At 44.8% G+C, this 20,300-nt stretch overlaps 1 protein-coding gene across 1 annotated transcript in view; it reads left to right on the forward strand.

Annotated features, from left to right (window-relative positions):
* Positions 1-20,300, forward strand: part of CDHR1 (cadherin-related family member 1) — a 50,651-nt gene that overhangs the window by 24,805 nt on the left and 5,546 nt on the right. The window contains exons 10-16 of the mRNA XM_009334611.1: positions 1,724-1,824; positions 3,600-3,803; positions 6,768-6,920; positions 11,791-11,955; positions 14,120-14,187; positions 16,810-17,038; positions 17,961-18,215. Coding sequence (XP_009332886.1) covers positions 1,724-1,824; positions 3,600-3,803; positions 6,768-6,920; positions 11,791-11,955; positions 14,120-14,187; positions 16,810-17,038; positions 17,961-18,215 — 1,175 coding nt within the window. The remainder of the gene's footprint in view (positions 1-1,723; positions 1,825-3,599; positions 3,804-6,767; positions 6,921-11,790; positions 11,956-14,119; positions 14,188-16,809; positions 17,039-17,960; positions 18,216-20,300) is intronic.

The following is a 20,300-nucleotide window of genomic DNA, read 5'->3' on the forward strand; positions in this document are numbered from 1 at the left end:
GAAAGAGTGGAAAACGAAGATGGAAGGGGATGACAGATAAGTAGCGTAAAATATGACTAATGGAGAGCAGGCTTTCCTCATGCACATTAACATGGGATTTTGTTAGCATGAAATGGAAAAGAGGGGAAGGGAATATGCTTCCAGTGCATAGAAAATTTAAGAAATAGATAGGGAAAAAAAATTACAACAGGTTTCTCCCCCTGCACCTCAGACCCTGGCATTACTCGTGACAAGCTGTTATTCCAATACCTGCAGGCTGAGTTGTCAAGGGACAACAAAATACTAAGACCAAATAGGAAATTATTTATTCTTTATAAGAATTTTTTATCCAGGGAGTGTGGGATAGTTTTAGAAAATACTCCAATCCTCTGAACGTGCTGTACGAAGGAACACACGTAATGCTACATACTCTGAGTTACCAATTTCCCTGTGATAACTAGACAATACCGTGAAGTATGGGTGGCTTGAAACCACTATTGACTTAAGCTTCTTCTCAGTCAGGATGTACTTTCCAGGCCAATGTATCTTAATAATTGACCATTGTGTGAGTTGATATCTGTTCAATGTTGTGCCTAGTGTACTTGAATGAAGTTGCAGTTATTGCAGGTATTAGCAAAACGGGACACTATCGGGTGGTTTAAAAATCAGCACTGGAACTGAGTTAGAGAAAAAGAAAAATGACTGGGCTTTCAGGTCATCATCATTTATTTCGGAAGGCTTGGTCTCCTTCATTGTAAGGGTTTTCCTCTCTTTTCCTTTCAGTGGTAGAAAGCGTAGATAGTGGCCAATACCGTATGTGTGGTAGCATGCAGGGGTGCCCATAGCCCCCTGGCAGAGCAGGGCAGGGCCCCCTGAGGCGCCGTCTGGTCCCCTCCCCAGGCACCAGCCTGCTTTTGGCCGTGACGGCGAGACGTGATGAGACGACGACGCCTCTCTGCAAGCTGGCATTTGCTTCAGCACAAATTCACCGGGTCTCAGGGGATCACGGCCCTGTAACTGATCTTCTGCTCAGATCAATGGAAGTTAGGTCGGGGGCGGCAAAGTCAGCCTGCAGCCCTGTCCTGCCTGTGTCAGACTCTGCCTCGATGAAAAAAAGCCTGTGTTTTACCCCAGATCCTCCAAAATCCCTTTTTGTTCAGGACGGCCTTGCAAGAGGCTGAGAGTTTTTTAACAACTGAACGTCTAAGGCAAGAAGATGCTTCTCCAGAGATGGTGTCTGCAGAAAGAGTGACTATGTTTCTTTCAGACAGATTGTCAGACTTCTCACCTTAGCTGATGTTAGTGAGAGAAATGTTGTTGTTTCTCAGAGACTTAATTATGCATTTGCTAATTAAAATAAGGAATGTCTATTTTTGTCTAAACCAGCATATAAAGAAGACAGGGTAATAGAAATGAATACCAAATTTGCATGCCTGGTTGCTGAGGCTTGAAGGGAACCTGACCAGGGTGGGAGGAGGAAAGTGAGGGCAGCTGCCCATACGGGCAGAGCTCCACTGAGCCGTTCCTAGGGGAGGAAACCCTTTTTGGCCCTCATCTGTGTTTTCCTCTCACTGTGACCAGGCATAGAAATGCTTCATTTCTGAAAAGCGGCTTCAGATCTACTCACAGATATGGATACACATATGGACAAAGATAAGCTTAATGAAGTGTAGGGTTGATTGCTCATGCTTGTTCAGAAAAAGGAGGTGTGGCATGTCACTAGAGCATCTTGGTTTTATTGCAGGAAGTGAAGGTTCATTCGAAATCAGCAACACAACTGGAGCCATTTCTGTTATAAAAAGCCCAAATCAGCTCAAGAAAGAAGTGTATGAACTAAAAGTTCAGGTATGTTCTGTGGCCACTTGAAGACTGTTGGTCTTAAATGCCGTGAGTAGGCATGATTGTCTAAAATAGCTCAATTTATAGCTGACTTCACCTGTTTTAGAAACTAGCTCCTGTATTTGAGCAGAGTGCCAGAGACTATAAAAGAGAACAAACTGCTTTTGTTCCTTGGGATATTTAGTATCTCAGATTACTTCTTTCAAACGAAGTCAACTTGTCCTAATTTCATCTCTGAGTCTAGAGAATCAACATCCCTTACAATATGTAGATAACTGTTCTCTGTGTTTTCAGATTTTATTGCTAAACTGGGAATTAATATCTTGTAAACTCTATGTGATGAGACAGGTAACTGTCAAATCTATGATTAGTAATGGGACTGGGGTAGGTCATGCAATGTCACATCAGTATCCACCGCTGAAGCATTGATCAGCCACATACAAATACATGCTAACACCTTGGTAAGCTAACACCTTGATGAGCTAGTATCAGTGTGACAGGCTGCACTATTTTAAGCAGTTTCTAAAGACCAAGAGTATAAAAATGTAGAGTTAAATTGTGAAGGCTATATCAGTTTTCTTCAAGCAAATGCATGTTACAACCACGAGAGTTTGTCATGGTAAGGACAATATTGTCTAAAGGCAGCTTTGAGGCCTTGCACACTGCCAGAACCGACGTAGCGTCCCCAAGGGCGCTTGCTTGCTAGTGGGCTCGAGCAGCTTGCTGAACCTGGGAGATCATAGAGTTCCCGTGGTCCGAGTCAAACTCAGGCACCATTTCTTCCTCTACTCTCTCTGGTTTACTGCAGTCTGCTAGCGCTTCCCAGATACAGGATTAGTTAAGCCCTTGCAAGCTTTTCTGATCTTGAAGTCATACCTGTGGTGACCCAGAGCTCACGCAGGCTACAAAATCTACCTGAGGAACCAAAAGAGTGTTGTACTACCCAGCAGAGGCAGTGACAGGCGCCTCAGTTACCAGATTAGCATCTTCAGAGAAATTTAGCAGTCTAGTGCCTTTGGGTTTGAGCCCTTTCAGCTAAAAAGCATGTTAGAGACAGCTGTTTTGTTACAAAAACACCAGCCGGAGTTTCTGTCCTGACAGAAGAAACATCTTAGGTGCAGTCCAGTGAATCAGGCTGCATGTTGGCATTGCTGAAACTCAGCAGATTTGATATTTCAGTTCAGAAAAGTGCCAACTAGGTTTGCTTGCCTGTCCAAACTATATCCAGCTTAAATTAAGCTCATCTAGACAGCAAAGCAGAATTGTAAATGAGAGGCTAAATCTCAAACAAAAAAAGTGTGTCATTTTTCTTTTTCAAGTATTTGCCTAAATACCTCAAGTACAGTTTTTCTCGCAGAGTTTTCAAGGCTGCGGTCCTTGCATGCAACATAAAAATCGACTACCTGTAGTACCACAGCAAATTTAAAGGTTGTCTTCCTTTTCTATTCTGTTAACACTTTAGGCAAGCAATTATCCTGCCTCTGTTAGATTATCTGTCTTCAGAGAACTGTTTTCACCTAGGGTGAGGTGCTAAGCTCACCAAATGAGGAGGAGAATTTTTTCACTGGGGCTTTATTGGGACTGGTTTATTACCATAATCTTCTAATCATCATAAACTTCAGTGTGAAATGGACTGAGATTTCTACAGAAATATAAAGCTGTGAATCTTTGTACAAGTTAGCGTGTTAGGGTGACTTGTATGTGCAGAACAATACCTGAACATGGAACTGAGGAAAGAGAGTATGCCCTCATCATCCTTCTCTCTCTCCTGCCTGCTGCAGGCATCAGAAGTCAGTCAGGAAGATGACATCTCAGTGTACACTTTTGCCGTGGTGACTATACGGGTGGTCGACCTCAACAACCATCCACCAACGTTCTACGGAGAAAATGGTCCCCAGAACAGATTTGAACTGACCATGTACGAGCATCCCCCAGAGGGTGAAATCTTGAGGGGATTGAAGATTACAGTCAGTGATTCAGATCAGGTAAGTGGAAACTATGTGGACCTTCAGTTTTCCTGCCCTATTTTCCCAAAGATTAGAAAGAGCTGTCAGATGGGGAAATGTCATTTTAGGAACTCAACTATTTCACCTGCATTCTCCAAAAGCCTAGGGCAGACAAAGTAGTTGTAGGGTCCATTACCACAGAGAGTTTGGACCCAGAAGTATACTTAGTGTGTCCATATACTGTTATGTCGACGAGAAGGGTGGTCCTAAAGCTGCAGCCCAGTTCTTGTGGCGACGAAAGTTGAACACTCCTTATGAACTTCCCGAACTACTGGCCACATTCAGTTGTTGTCAGTGTAATGTCCGAGAATGTACTGCCTTTGGAGATTTACTTAGAGCTTCCAATCCCTTTAGTAACTTCAAGTGCAATTGTTGTCTGTATCTTCTCAGGCCCTGCTGGAAACAGTACAGCCCATACCCTTACATTGATTTTATCACAATATATTGTCCTTCTGGGCCCTTATGTTACAGCCAGAGTCTGCAGTGCATGCTTTGATAAATCATTCCCACTGGAGTGATATTTTAGGTAACCTGAAAAATTATGCCAGAGCCAAACTAACTCTAACCAGATAAAGGAAAAGGGAAGAAGACTGCCTCCATCTCAGCCTGCTATCTGACCTGTGATGCCCGTAAGATACTATGGTGATGGTTGCTATGGGGATCCCTAAGCTAAATACTGTATGAATGGCATCCATCTGAGTTAGCCTGAGGTTAGGTAGTGACAAGAGAAAAGCTTAATGCACCTGAGAACTGTATCACTATTGGAAAGAGCGCTCTTGTATGACTGTGCTCGGTATTGTGCTGTTTTGACTGTATTGTACTCTATCAAAGCCACCAGCTTCTTCCCCCTCCCTCCTGCTGCTCTGCAGCAAGCAGATAAATGACTGCTTTCAAAGCAGTGCTACGTCTATCCTGCTGTTGTCACAGGGGATGTTGCTGCAGAAGGAAAGAAACAAGACCCATCTCTTCTATTTAGAGACAAAATATATACGTATCATATGTAGGCTGACAAAATATTCAGGCTGCAAGTTAGGCTATAAAATAAGCAGAAAACATTGCTAAATACACCGTATAGATTTCTCAAGAAGCTTCCTAGCACAGTGTAAGACATCACTCTAGGGGGGTTGCGTTGCTTTTCTTTTAAGGCGTAGAATGAAATGTTTTCCCTTCTGCACAAGAGGACTATGTAGGGAAGAAAATTAAACATATGTCTGTTTCTGTCGCAGCCGTTAGTGACTCTTTCTTTTGGGGGAGTGGATGGCACTGGTGAGGAGGAGGAAGCTGTGGGCCAGGTCTGTTTTAGACCTGCGGTTTGATGGAAATGCCATCTTTACTTGCAAGAACATTATGCAGAAATTTCTCCCCCAGCCCTCTTCAACCGACAGACACAGCTTGAGGCTCAGTGCTGTTGTTCCTTCGGTCATTCCTGTGTCCCGTGGCTGTCTGCTTGGAGACAGGCAGCAGCATGGCTTCCTCCGAGCAGATCTGGGTTCAGTGGACATCGCTGTCAGAAATCACTCAGCCGTTGGAAGGAGGCAGTTCTCTCCCCGCCAATGCCACCGTCCCTCCAGTCGTGCACAGTCCCAAGTGCAGAGGACTTCATATGGTCAGACGGTCCACTTTTTCCCCATCAGCGCTATTTTCCATAGTCCAGCAGCTCTGGCTCTGCGTGTTTGGCTTTACTACCCCGCAAAAGAGAGCCTGTTGTCATCTCTGTAGCTGTGGGGATTTGTATGACCAAACAACGCAGACCACTGAGTTTGGATCCAAGATCATTCTGGTTCCCTTGGGGGAGTAGTGCTGAATGCTTTTCCTTTTGACATGAGCTAGGGTTGCAGCAAGAACTGCTCATAACAAGTCCTCCAGGGATACAGCTGAAAGTAGAGTTACCCTGTATGAAAGTTATTGTTAGAAATTCTTCATCTCAAGATGCGTGCTAGGGGGAGCACACGGCACCGGCCAGGCAGCGGATCTGCCTGGCTGTCACAATGTAACTGTGACATTGTTTGAGAAATTGATGAACTCAGAGAGATGGTTAAAGGGGCTGAGCTCATCTTCATGCCTCCCAGGTAAGGCAGAAGTATGAGAATCCCCATTTCAGCTTTTCTCTTCCATGCTCCGGTTTGGTTTAAAAGAATTGGTCTGTCCATCTGGCTCTGGCTCACTCTTCCCAACTCGCACACAAGTGGTGGTAACCTTCTAGATACTGCTGCTTCCCATGTCCTCTCTGGCTAGAAGGTTTATCTGTATCATGGGATTTGGCTTCTCACTTCGCCTGGAGCTGTCAAATGTGTGTCATCTTTCATCCTGCACAAGCGGAGCTCCTCTCTCCTCCCAAGTGCATCAACTTCCAAAAGGTTTAGTGGCTGTGACTCTGGGCTAGCTTAACCCAGTCAGTGCAAACCGTGGAGTACCATCTCTGCTTGGAAACTGCCTATCTTTGTGGCTCTGCATCATCATCCCAGGCTGCGAGCGCTTAGGACACAGGCTGGGTTTTTGAGGGGTCCCTTGTCCTGACTTGGGCAGTTCAGTTGTCTTTCCTCGGCAGGAGCCAGGAGGAGGCAGGACTTGCCTGCCGATGTGCACGTGGCGTCATCTCTGTCACCTGCAGTAGCTCACTGTGCGTGGCGCGAAGCCCAAGGCTGCTCGCCACAGGAGTCCCTCTCTTAGCCAGTCCTGCTGCAGGGTTTTTTCATTATGACTGAAAGAACAACCAAGCTTGTCAATCTATTTTAAGAAAAGCTGTGTCCGTCTTGTGACCAGGGCTGGAGGGATTATATAGCTAAGCTTCTTAGCAATCTCTTGCCCAGGGGATGGAGAGCAGAGGGCTCGAAGCAGTAACACTCATTCTAATTTTATACAGCGTGAAGAAACAGAGCCAATCTAGGCTGTAAGAAATGCATCGTTCACTGAAAACAATGCTGTATCTGCTTTCATTCACAGGGAGCCAATGCTAAATTCAACCTCCGTCTTGTTGGACCTGGTGGCATCTTCCGAGTGGTTCCCCAGACTGTCCTGAACGAGGCTCAGGTTACAATAATAGTGGAAAATTCTGCTGCTATTGACTATGAAAAATTCAAGGTGTTAGCCTTCAAGGTACTTCTGCTTTCCAGGTCCTCTCTGCCTGTGTATGTGGTATGTGTATGATGGCTTACGTATCTGATGGGATTTAGGTTCTTAATCCACCCGGAGCTGTCTGATGCATTGTCAGTGACATTATATTCCATGTGAGGGAAACTCATTTCTGCCCATGGTTCATCAACTTCCAAAGGTTTAATGGATGCATCTGTGGATGAATTTAGTCCAGTCAGTGCAAAGCGTTGAGTATTATCTCTCTGGAAACTGCACATGTTGGTGGCTCTGAGTCATTCTATACTGAACCCTAAGGGTGTTATTTCTGCTCTTACAATGACAAATTCACAGGATGAAATCCTAATTTCTCTGGAGCCGGAACTTTACCTGCTTAGTCCTAAGTAATTTGGTTCATGATCATCCTTTTGAATGTTAGCAGGCTGAAGACCCCAGCTGACTGGCAGATAATTTCCCAAAATTGCTCACTGCCTTTGTCAGAGTGTATCTATCTCTGCGGCCTTTTGCAGACTGACCTGAGGCTATCTCACCCATGCTCCACGCCAGCCACACAAGAACCAGCTTTCATCCAGAAGCTGGACCCTTGCATTATCCCCTTCCTTGATGGATTCATTGGCTCATCAACAAGATAATTAAGTAGTCTGGTTTTGTGTCAGCTGCCTCTGAACATGAGTATAGATGGTTCAGTTCTGACTGCAAAGAATGGAGTAGACAATCCCTGTAATCATTAAAAAAAAAATTGCCAAAACTATCTGGCTGAGTATTAACATACGCTAGTTTTGGTTTTGTACAGAAAGTGGCATTTTTAGCACAGTCCAGAAGCCAACCTCCTGGATTTTGTTCTCACCCTTGTTACGTGGTTTGCTTTGTGTCCTTAGCAAGTCATTTCAGTGCAGTATGCTTCATGTCTCCTCTTGTAATGTTCCTTAGTCATTTTGAGCTTCATAGGTTATAGATGCTACAAAAATATGAGGCATCATTACCGTATTAAAATGGAAGATTCTGAAAGGGCTATAAAGTGCTACCGAAACTAATTATAATAAGCGTACATTTATCCAGGTTAAACTACCAAAAGACCAGTAAAGAAGTTACACATGGCCTCCTCATGAATACTAATAGAAATCAAAGTAGTTAATGTGATTGCCATGAACACTGAAAGAATTAATTACCAGGAAAAAGGTTATATATTTTTTTAGCTTAAGCAGTTATTCACTTTTTTTTTTTTTTGGATGAAATTATTTCTACTGGAGAAAGACCATAAGGCTTTGCTAAAAATACAGAGCCTTTGTCTAGATTCCAAATGAAAAAGGTGCAGCTGGATGATATGGTAGTAATATATGGCAGCAAACACTTTATAAAGACCTCATTGCTGTCTTTGTTTCCCTGGAAAGTTCAAATCGCTTCCCACCCAGTTTTAATTGCCAGTGTAGTCATTCTGGTTAGAATTTTGGATGAAATACATTCTTATTTCTGTACAACATGTAGCCCACAGCAGCTTTGAGAAGCTGTTTTCAGGGTTTTTTTTTCTGTAAACAATGATCCCTCTCCTCCGGTTTGTAACTGAACAGTAAAATGCCAGAGAGGAATTAAAGCTAATTTGACCGGGACGTGCACTGAAAAACTACCTGAAGCAAAGGCTACTGGAGAAAATCTATCTTCCGTTTAGGGCTGGCTCTTAAATGCAGTTGGTAGTCAGGACCTCCTTCATTTTCAGCTGTCCAAGAGCTGGAGTGGGTTTCCCAAGCTATGGCAGCTGTGGTAGTTCGTACCCCTCCAGCCTGGCCTCTTAGATCCCAAGTCCCTCTGCCACAGGGGCCAGATGTTGCTGTCCCACCTTGTCATGAGCTGACACGCTTTGGGGGCCAAACCTCCTGCCTCCACCTCCTTCAGCTTAGAGTACATCCCGCCTTGACAGGAGCCTGGACCTACCCCTCGCATTCTGCAGACACTCACATCTCCTGCAGAACGGGACAGGATGAGGCTGCAATTATCTTCAGTTGCCAAAATCAAACTCTATTTTAAAAGTTTACCTTTTAAGATTATATCTCAGTTTGCTCTTCTGGCACTTGTATTGATTGTTGATACGTAGTCCAACAAGGACTATAAGGAATAGTTTTATGCTATTTTTTTTCTCTCTCTGCATAAAGCAAACAGTCCAGCTCTGCATAAGGCATTGCAGGCAAGTAAGCTGACAAAAATCCCTCCCTGAAGGAAGATGTTGTCAGCATGTCGACAGAGCTGGACTACAGCTGCTAAAAAGAGAGGGAATAAAAAATGAATGTGGAAAACAAAGTAAAATACTAAGCCCTTATAAGGTATTCTAAGATGGGCTGATTCCAGCAGCAAAGATTATTTCACTGCAGATGTTATAATTTGGTTATAGCTCCACGTGCACGGTAAGCAATAAGATTTTATCTCTGTGCTGCTTTAGGAGCTGAGATCGCTCATGAGCAGGTTTTTGCTGATGTTTGTATGACTGTCCCTTCAAAAATTTCTTTTGCTCTAACACCATCCGAGACTCCCAAACACAAAAGATAGCACAGAGATGCAGTGACCAAACTCCCCTTTTAGAGCAGATGTGTCCTATAGTAATTACGAGCAATCCTTCGAGATTAATTTCTTCAAAAACCATTTCACTGTTTATTTCCAACCATCACAAATGTTCACACAGTAGGAACAGCTCCAGGAGGTGATACTGAGATAGCCTTTCCCCTGTCTACTTAAACCGCTCCCCACCCTCCCCAAACCCTGTCACCTCTAGGTGGTACAAACTTCTCCGAATCTAGCAGAGCGGGGACTTGAACACAGTGTGCGCCCCACAGCCGGTCAGCGGTGCCACCGTTGGTGTGCATCTCGTGCTGCCTGCCCCACAGGGAGCCGTGACGTGGCGGGAGAGAGGCCCAGCGCCCGGCGAGCGGCACGGGAGGGATGTGGTCCCACAGCCCTCGTCTCTGCGAGGCGCTGCACCAAGGGAGCAGGAGACGCTGTGGCAGCCCTGCTTCGCGTTCCAAAGCTCAAAGCTCACTTAAGCATTCACCCTCTTTGAAGGAGCTCCTGGGACATACGTCTACTGAGAATTAAAACCCACGCAGCTAGATTTTCCAGCTGAGCCTCTCATATCTCAGTTAAATGCCTGCTCACTAGTCTATTATAGAATCACAGAATCATTAAGGTTGGGAAAGACCTCTAAGATCATCGAGTCCAACTGTCAACCCAACACCCCCATGCCCACTAAACCATGTCCCTAAGCGCCTCATCTACCCGTCTTTTAAATACCTCCAGGGATGGGGACTCCACCACTTCCCTGGGCAGCCTGTTCCAATGTTTAACCACTCTTTCAGGAAAGACATTTTTCCTCACGTATTAGTGGTGTGCTGTCCTCAGTAGGTTTCCAGAGCCCTCCTGCTTTGTGTTAACTAGGTCTCTGCCCAAGCATGAAAACCAAATGGTTGACCAATGGTCATTGTGTTAGTCATTTGGGTTCAGCCCCCACGGAGCCCAAGGCTGATGTCCTAGTGCTGATTCTGTGTGATGCGGCCACCCGTCAGGGACCAGACACCTGGGCTGGAGGCTGTGCAGGGCTTGGTGTCTCTCAGTATCTGTTGCTGACGCTGCTCTTCCTTGCGCAGTCGCACACCACCTGAGCAATAGGCTTGCTGCTGCACCAGCTCAGGCTTCCGACCCACATTCCCCTAATCTACTGAGGAGCAAACAGAGACACAGTAGGAACACTGTGGCTGTTTTGTGTTAGACTAAGAATAAGAGAGAAAACGTTTGGTGCTAAGTAGCTGAAGTCCTGTGGAAAAATGCTTGTCTGAGGCTTTGGAGGTGACTCACCAAATACTTGCTCAGGTCTGTTCCCAAAGCGGGCGTCTGGGAGCTCCCTGCTGCCTACTGAGAACCGCCACGCGCCAGACGCCTGGGTTATCCTCTTCCTTCTCTGTGGTGGCTGCTCTTCCCTGCATCAATTAGCTGTGCATTAAGGGGCAATGTGAGAAACCAACTTGCTAACCCAGCAGTGCCATCCCCCAGCTGAGGGACGAGACAGGCATGGACTAGTGTCGAGCTCTGCTGACAGCCAGCCAGAACGTCCGTGCTGCTGGCTGCTCCCCATCCCTGCTCTCGCTGTATGTGGTCGCCTGCCCTTCCAGCTGAGCAGAGCCATGAGAATGTATTATGCCAGAGCTCTCTGTTCCTCCTCAGAGACAGTGAGGCAATTCAAAAGTCCCGGTGGGTATATGATAAAGTCCTAATCAGCATGAGGCAGCGAGGGTAGAGTCCCAAGAAGCCTGGTGGTAGGAGTTCTCACAAACTTTGTGAAATGGGATTCTGCTGTACGTGTCTGATCCCTGACCGTCCTGCATTTGGGGTGGGGGTACTGCTGCTCCCAAACATTCCAGGGCACCGGTTCTCTCATCTCTTTACCCTGTTCGGTGCAGTTTATTGCCCTGACAGTTCCTGATGAAGAATTTGTGCTTCCTCTGCAAAGGATCATGATTCAATTTACGTGATTATTCAAAATTATTCAGTGCTTATGTTTCCCTAAGTTCTAGAAGCTGTCCAGGGGTGGGTGTTTCCTTGCTTCTGTTACGGCTTTTTGAGCTGTGTTGGTTAGTTATGACCAATCACATCTGTCATGTGAAGTCTAATACGTATACGCAGGTTTGAAGTCCTCTTCCCACAGCTTGATTGCCCCTTGCAAGCATGCGCAAACAAGCCTAGGCTGCACACTGACCTAGCTCATCATCTCCCTGGTTTTGAGCTGTCTGGTCCAACCAGGCCAAAATGCACCAACGTGCCATCGTTAGTGGAAGGAAGCTCCTTTAAGAGGTAATAATAGCTGCTTTGTAGTAATTTCCTGGTTTCCTCTTCTTAGCTTCTTGCAATAGAGGTGAACACACCGGAGAAATTCAGCTCGACAGCTGACGTAGTGATACGCTTGCTGGATACCAATGACAACATCCCGAAGTTCTCCTCCGACTACTACATTGCCAGGATCCCCGAGAACTCGCCGGGGGGCTCAAACGTAGTTGCTGTTACAGTAAGTTTCATTCACCTCTGAAGAAATGTTCTCTTTTCTAGGTGTCTTTGGAGACAGTTCAAGTACCTTAAAAATAGTGGACAGAGGCAAGTAGCAAATCTTACTTGCCATTCAGCTTCCAGACGGAACTCCAGTTCCTTTCCAGAATCAACAAAAAAACCCCACTTCTGCAAAAAATAAAGTTTTAAGCAAACATTTTCAGAACAACAAATTTACTTTGGTTTTTAATTAAGGGCCATCTGCTTTTAAGACAAATCACGTGGCCTGTGAGTACTAAGAAAGCCCCAGTCAAATCAGTGTCCAGCAGGAAGATTCAGTTATGACTAGGTGGGCTTGGATTTACTGGATTTGCTTGCTTAAGTATGAGTGAAAAGAAAACAAGATGGCTGCTTAGTAGGTATTAGTCTCCTCCTCCTGGGAGGAATCTGGCTGCTAAATGCGTAATTAGACAGTTAATGAAGGCAAGAATATAACATTAAAATGCTGAGAGCTGGGAAAGAAAGATCCCTATGTAAGTATCTTCTCACAGCGGGGAAAAATATGCCTATAGATTTTCCAGTATCTCGTATTTTCATAGAAAGTCAGGGTATTGCACAGGCCCTATGTGCTGGCGAAGCACTTCCAGCCGTCGGTGCGAGCTGTATCTCTCCAGTGCAGCTGCTAGGACTGGAAGGAGATCGCACGTCACAAAGCCGAGAAAGCTCCTGGCCACGTTGGGGCTCGGCGGGTGATGCGAGTCACCTTGCAGAAGCCTCGCGGGCAAGGATGACGGCGGCAGGTTGCCGGAGATCTCCGGCACAGGCTGGCTGCAAGTAAGAAAGAAAATTAAATAATCAGAATAATAAAGCGCTGAAGGCAAATCTTAGGGATGGAGGAATGAAAGAAGAAGTGGAACATTATACAGAAAAGGTTATTAGAGGAAACTAACAGGAAGGCTGTAGCAAACAGAGACTCCCAAACATCACTATCTTTGCAGCAAAAGGAATAAAAAATTCTAGGAGGTGGACAGCAAAGAAAGACGTTTTTTAAAAGTTTGCAAAAGCAACAAAACTAGCCATGCTGAGCCAAGGTGCACAGGACAGCGTAGCTGAGGAGTCCATGTAAAATTTACTGTCATGTGCTGTCAACGCGGTACTTGACCCAGATTCACAAATATACTTGACAAACTGCGATACTCCAAGTGCTCAGGATGACAATCCTGGCAGAAGCCCCAGGGGTGCAAATGTTTTAGGGAAAGTTACGCAGTCGAAAAGTAGACTGAGGTCAAAATAATGGGGTGAGAGAATCTGGCAAGCTCATGTTAAAGAACTACAGAACACCTATTGGTAGGGCTGCAGGTGTGTTATGTTAGCCACGCAGGGATCAAAGACATTGTTCCAGTTTTCAAATATTTAAACAGGAAGATGAATGAACCAGCCACTGCCGCCATGAATTTTGACGGCCAGATACAACGGTGCAATGTAACACCTCCTCAGAGCTATCAGAGAAGCAGGAGCTTATGGAAATAGCTGTTACCAAATCAATAGCTTTCCTAATCCTGAGCTAAGAAAGGAAGCCGACGAGAGTCCGGAACAAAGTTATCATCTAGTGTAGCATCTGCATTACTAAAAGTCACACAGGCACAAGAGTGATTAAAATATAAACAAAGCTGAAATATCGTGTATAGATTGAAACATTTGTTATGCATTACTTTAAATTGAATCAATTAAACAAGCAGAGGCTTAAAAAAATACTCTATACAAAGTAAATAATTTTGTCTAGGGGATATACATTAATATTTAACTGATAATTAGGAAGGCTTGAGGGCGGGCAGTTTGTTCGTGTCGTTGAGATTAGCTTCATCTCTGTTAAGGGAAGGATGTGTTAAATGTCAATAGATGGAGCCATCTAGTGGCTTTCTGCCTGCTAGAGCCTCTGGGCACCAGCCTGGCCAGGAGACGGGCGGCATCTTGGCAGCTTCCCTGGGACAGCCAGTGACATCTCCTTGTGTTAGATTTTGCAGTTTTCCAGGTGCACATTTGTTTATGTGATTTCCCCCTAAAAATGTGATGGCCAAAAGAGGGGAAAGCATTTGGGTTTTTACATGGCCTGTTGTTAAAAGAAAAATGAAATGTTTCTTTTTGCAATTTAGTAAAGGATGACTCTCTTATTTTCTTTTTTTAAGGCTACAGATCCAGATTCAGGGCTTTGGGGAGAAGTCAAGTACTCTATTTATGGAACAGGAGCAGATCTGTAAGTAAAAAAAAAAAAAAAAGAAAACCACATAACCTCTAAGCAGAGTTGTAAAAGAATTAAACAAAAAAACAAGGAACAGCTCATTCTTGACCTGCTCATTTCCAAGGACATTTGTGCCATGTTCTTTGTGAGTTCTGTGAAAACAACAACAGAAAAACTAGTGTGATCATTAAACATCTGCTTCATGAACCCATGGAATTTTACTCACAAGCCCCCAAAGAGACATAAGGCAGCTGAAGTACCAACACACAGGATCTGTTCAATCACCATTTGAAAAACACTTGTAAGAGAAAGAGGAGGTTTTGGTCTAGTTGTTGTGAAAAGTCAATTCTGGAGGGAAAAAAAAAATCCCTTGCTCTTTATTTCCCTTTCCATATAGCTGTACAAATAGTTCAGTTTCAACCCTTGTCAAAATAAATCAGAGAAGACAAGACTTCCAAGAATATAAACTTTAGCTTTGGAGGCCAGCTGCATTGGGTATTCAAAGCATTTTATATATTTAAACCTCATAGTCCTGCATCAGGGAAGAAGGGAATCTGACGCTTACTTGATTTTGTAACGATGCCTACCTCCCTCTCCCTGTCTTTGGGGACAGTGCTGGGGTAAGAACATCCTGAAACACTGGTTTCTCCCGCACTGCTTCCATCCCAGCAGTTGCCCTGGCCCGTTGGTTGGGGCTCCCAGCCGTGGCTAGCATCACTGGCCATCACAGATATTGCTGCTGGAACCTGCAGCTCCTGCTGGACATGGTGGGGCTGCAGGGCAGAATATTGGAAATGAACGAGCTTTTCAGGCACTCATCCCCAGAATCCGTTTTTCTCTGTACGTTATCCACCTGGAGTTAAAGCTGAACACTTCTTGTTAAGGTCAAAGCCATTTAGGAGGCACAATCAAAGCCCAAAATCCAAGATGTTAAGGGTGAACCTCTTCTGTAGCCAGAAGGATACACATATGGGAGCATTTCCAGGATGGATTATTTTGAGCTCTTCACTAAGTCCTTAAGCTAGCTGCTAACTGCATAGAGGCAAGCAGGCAAAGGTCAAGTCAAGCAGGCAGACCTCTTAGGTTTAAAATGTAGCAGCTCGTGCAAAGAAGCTTGTGAAGGTTGTTGACAAAGGATTTAGAAAAAACTGTGAGTGCAACTTTATTCTGATGGGAGTTACGGGGACGTTCAGACTCACTGTTCTTATGCTGTTGAATGAGGAAATTAAGATGCGAAGAATTTTTTTTTTCCTTCTTAAGTACGATTTTTTTTTTTTTCCCCTTTTCCTTGTGCCAGAATGGCATGACTCTGCAAGGCTGAATTGATTTCCTAGCTCTGGGACCACCAGATCTGCTGAACACACAGTTTGATGCAGATTTGAGAGTTTCAGTTAGAGGCATGATTTTTTCTGTCTCAGGGGTTACATTAGTGGATATGCAGTTGCATTGGCAGAAAAATGAGTTGTACTGGAGTAAGAGGAATAGTGTTAACTGTTGAAGATAAAACCATTATGCTGGTAATCCTACATCCAAGCTGCCAGTGGGAGTGGGGTACACTGCTGTAATCTCTTCACATCTCAGTGCTTCTATTCTTCCACTAAAACGGGGGTGATGAGAGTCCTCTCTGCATGGTTAGGCTGGGCTGGGTGCTAAGGAGGCACTCAGCACAGGCACCGACTCCTACCAAGAGTTTGCACAGCTCTTTCCACCTCCAGGTCTTGGCTTTCATCGAGACTTGTATTTGTATTTAACAGGGCAATGAAAACAATTGAAGATTCTGGATTATTAAGTGCCCCCTTTATAATGACTCTCAATTGCACTCACAGTTGCAATACACAAAGTATTTTGTTATCCTGTACATTAATTGAAGGGTATATAAAACCTTTCATCTGTTAAAAACCCTACTGCTTGGAGCCTACACTGGCAGTCCATTTTAAAAAGACACTGGGTTGGTATCTTCTCTATAAATCCAAGCTTTTGGCTGACACTTTTGACAGTGTCTCAGTAATTACAAATGTGTAGAATTGAACTTGCTACAGATAAATCTGAACACCCACTCCATCCCAGTGCCAGTCTATGGAAAAGTGATTATTTTTGGAGGACATAATTTGCCCTGCACTTTGGGGGATCTGAGAGCAGCTATTTTTCTTACCCATTCTGAGAAGCTAAGAGCTTAAATATGATAGGCAGCACGCTTCCCTTAGCTATTGAGGTGATATCAATCAATCTTAATTTATGCAGGACATGATCTAATACATTGTACTTAGAAACTGAAAAAAAAAAAAAAATAGGCAGTTCCTTAATGTTTTAACGCAAGGAAATCACTCTGGGAGAAGGCCATCGCACTGAGCATTTACTGAGGACAAAGGCTTTAACAGAAAATGCAGCTAAAATGGCTGATGCACAATAGATAGAAAAACACCAGACACTGGTAGTTCTCTGGTTTTCAAGCCTAAAGGCACTAGCCAAAAGTAGGTAGAGTGAATGATTTGGAAACATCAGCCAGACAGGAGTTAGGTGAAGAGTACCAATCTTTGGGCACAGCATTTCAATGTTTAGAGTCCACCTTTGCCCCAGGCTGTAAACACACGTTAACTGACCAAAAAATCCCAAGGTCTTTCCATGCTTCTTTTCCAGGTTCCTAATCCACCCATCAACAGGTATAATTTACTCCCAGCCCTGGGCTATATTAGATGCTGAAATGAACTCAAAGTATAACTTCTACGTGAAGGCAGAGGACACAGATGGGAAATACAGCTTGGCTGAAGTGTTCATCACTGTGCTAGACGTCAATGACCACTCTCCAGAGTTCAATGAAAACATCCAGGAAAAGACGATGATCATCGGGTCACCGGTGAAGATAGAGGTGAGCGTCGACAGAGTGTGTCACAAAGCAGAGTGCTTTGGAAAAGCCCCAGCTCTGCTGTTTGTCGCTCAGGGATCATGACGCATGCCTGAAAGTTGGCTTTTCCTCGGGCTTTATTTTGCACACCCATTTGTATGTAACAAATGGATTAAAGCGTGGAATGATAGTATTTACAGACTGCTGGGAAGGAGAAATGAATTCTATAGGCAAAAGATGAAATTATGTTACAGTATTTGAACCATCAGCTGGTGGAGGATCCTGGATCATAAGAAGCCCAAATAAGGCGAGTGAATGAAAGTACAGTGTTTTGAATACTTAACCTTCCCGCCACGCCTTTGGGCTCAACCACACAACTTCTTTCCCTTCGCTTTGCAGAATTGTATTCATTGCTCCAGTGTGGAACAGGAGGTAAAAAAAATGCACTAACAATTCACAGGGAAAGGAGCAGAACACCCTATGTTACACATATTTGAATGCATATAGTGAAGCCTGATTACACAACACTTAATGTTAGCAGAATAAACACCACAGCACAAAAATGAAGGCAGCTATGGTTTATAGTGCGGCGCTAATCCCATTGTTCTCTATTCACTTCACATCTGTCCCCCACGCTGTGTGAGAAACTCCCCAGCAGTGGACCATTTGCATTCTACAGATAGGTTCAGTTTTTCCTCTGATTTTATTTAATCTCAAATAGAAATCGCTTATACAAAAAGAATCCTAGTCCTGCTGGTTTTCACTACAAAATGTAGCATAGCTGATACCAGAAAAGGGGAAATTGTTTCCAAGATGAAACAAAAACAGCCCAGTCATCTCACAGCATGGATATTATCGGAAGTGAATGCTCAGAAACCTGTAGGGTTTTGTCTTCAGGCAAAGATACAAACAATAACATCTTTGTTCTTTGCACTTCCCCTACCAGGCTATAGATCAAGATGCAGAAGAACCCAACAACATTGTAGATTATTCCATCATGCAAGCAGATCCAGCCAACGTGTTTGATATAGACCGAAGCACTGGGGAAATTAAGCTGAAATCCTATATCCATTCCCTGGACACCATCCACAACATCACAAAGAACAAAGACTGCATATGGTCAGTGGTGGTGCAGGCCAAAGACCGGGGCTCCCCGTCCTTCAGTACCACGGCAGTTCTGAAGATCGATATCACAGAGGAGGTAAGCAAACGTTTTAGAAAAATCCTTATGTGAGATGATCCTTGAGGGGCACCAAAGAGTAGTCACTGCTTGCTCCATTTCTGAGACTACTTCAAAGATGCTTCAGGAGTTGAAGTCAACAGCCAAAAAGTTGCCAGCCATTGCTTCTCCTTTCTTGCTAGCTCTGTTTTGTTGAGTGTTTCTAGAGCCTTGTGGTGAAGCTGGATTCTACAGCCACAAATGTAAAAGTCACTTTGATCAGAGAAATTGCAAAGGTACAAAGGTAGGAGCATAGCATGGTTGGGAGATGAGCTTCTTTTCTTGCATCTGATTGTTAGAGAGAGATGCAAATTAAGGGCTATAGACTCCTGAAAGTAAAGGTGAATCCTGACTGCTAAATTTCTGATTTTTTGTTTTCATTCAGGAGAAGAAAACAATCTTTTTCCCCTACAAAAAGTGAGTGGAAAGTAGCTGGGGCCAGAGTGAAATAGATCAGACCAGTTTTGCAAGTCAACATAAGTGATATAGGAAAACTGAGAAAACTTTATAGAAATGCTTTAAAGTACATAGAATTCTGGATGTGAGTTTAATAATTGCAGTACTGCTAGCAGACGAAACAAGAAAACTCTAAAAGATTAGAGTTTAAACTCTAAGATTAGAGTAGAAACTCTCAACACGTAGGTTGAGAGTTTCCTGTTAGTCCGACTCCTACATCAACCAAAGAACGAGCAGCGATTTATGGTGGGCAGCGCATGCTTGCATGATTCTTATTTATTGTAACTGCCTTGCCATGCCTTTAAGTAGGTACCAGCAGGGAGGAAATGGGCTTTAAAGTAGATGAGAAACACATCATTAGCCTGACAGTCTCTGGACCACACACATACTGGGCAAAGATGCAAATCTCATCCTACAGGCAGCAGCTGGCCTTCCCTTTGGTCAAAATGCACCCACTGCTCTTTTATCCAGTACCATCTTTCTCTGCTTTCTCCATCTTCTCTTATTCCACTGATACTCCTTATCAGGTGCATTTATATGATACTTCTTGGATACAGTTCAGAGCCTGCTGGAAGTTAAAAGGTGTCTGCAGAGAACACTTGTGCTCGTCGGCAAGGTAAACTTAGCCACCAGCAGCACAGGAGTAACTCCCCGTCTCCATTGTCAGCGCCTGCCCCACCAGGACCGCCGGAGGACTCGGGTCTGCCCCAGCTGAGGGGGTGCCTGGCGTGGGGCTGCCTGTTGGGGCTGGCCAGCCCTGCTGCAGGCTCCATGAAAGTTGCCATGCAGCGCCGGGGCTCGGCGTGGGCAGGGCATGCCGCTTCAAGGCTCTGCCAGGTGGAGCTGGGGGACTGTGCATACTGGGTCTCCGTCATAAGTCTAGAGATTTAGCCATTCTTACCGACGTAAAGGAAATAAACTGCTCAACACTTTGATTTCCTACGGAAACCATAAGTTTTGGCGGTTTTTATACAACAAATAAGAATTGCTACCCGCAGCCAACAGTGGGAGCGCCCGTCCTCCCTGCCTTGCTTCCAGGCTTCTCACAGGGCGCACGTTTCAGGAGTGTGTGGCACCAGGTGGCCGCGGGCACTGTCCCCACTGTTGGCCCCCAGCATCTAGCCTCTAGCTTCCCCTCCCGGATGAGCTGGTAACCCCTCTGTTAGCGTGCGGGGCTGAGGTACAGGGCTGAGGGGTGTCGAGGGGAGGGAGGGTGCCCCACACCTCCTCTGCTGGGGGAGAAGATGTGTCCCTGAACCAGCTGATGAAGGACATCTGGAAGGAAAGCGTGAGCAGCTGATGCTTTGGGATAAAGAGTTTCCTGGACTTCCTTCTAGTGCTTGAAGCAACATCAGCACCTGATGAAAGAAGGTATCTCATACAAAGTCCCCTCTCTGCTTCCTTTTCTCCCCCTCCAGGGGCACAGGTTTGGCACAAAGTGATGGAGCGTCCCTCCTGATAAAGTCTAAAGGGGAAGCAGAGAGGGCTGTGAAGACATGGATTCCTCTCAGACACAGTTTTTCCCTTCTTCTCCATGCTCTTCTCGATGCCAAGTCCCAACACAAAGCCCGAGCTAGCAACAGCATCTTCTTTCTTGGCTTGAGCAGGTCT

This window comes from Pygoscelis adeliae, unplaced genomic scaffold (assembly GCF_000699105.1).
Source record: "Pygoscelis adeliae isolate BGI_AS28 unplaced genomic scaffold, ASM69910v1 Scaffold361, whole genome shotgun sequence".
NCBI classification, from domain to species: Eukaryota; Metazoa; Chordata; class Aves; order Sphenisciformes; family Spheniscidae; genus Pygoscelis; species Pygoscelis adeliae.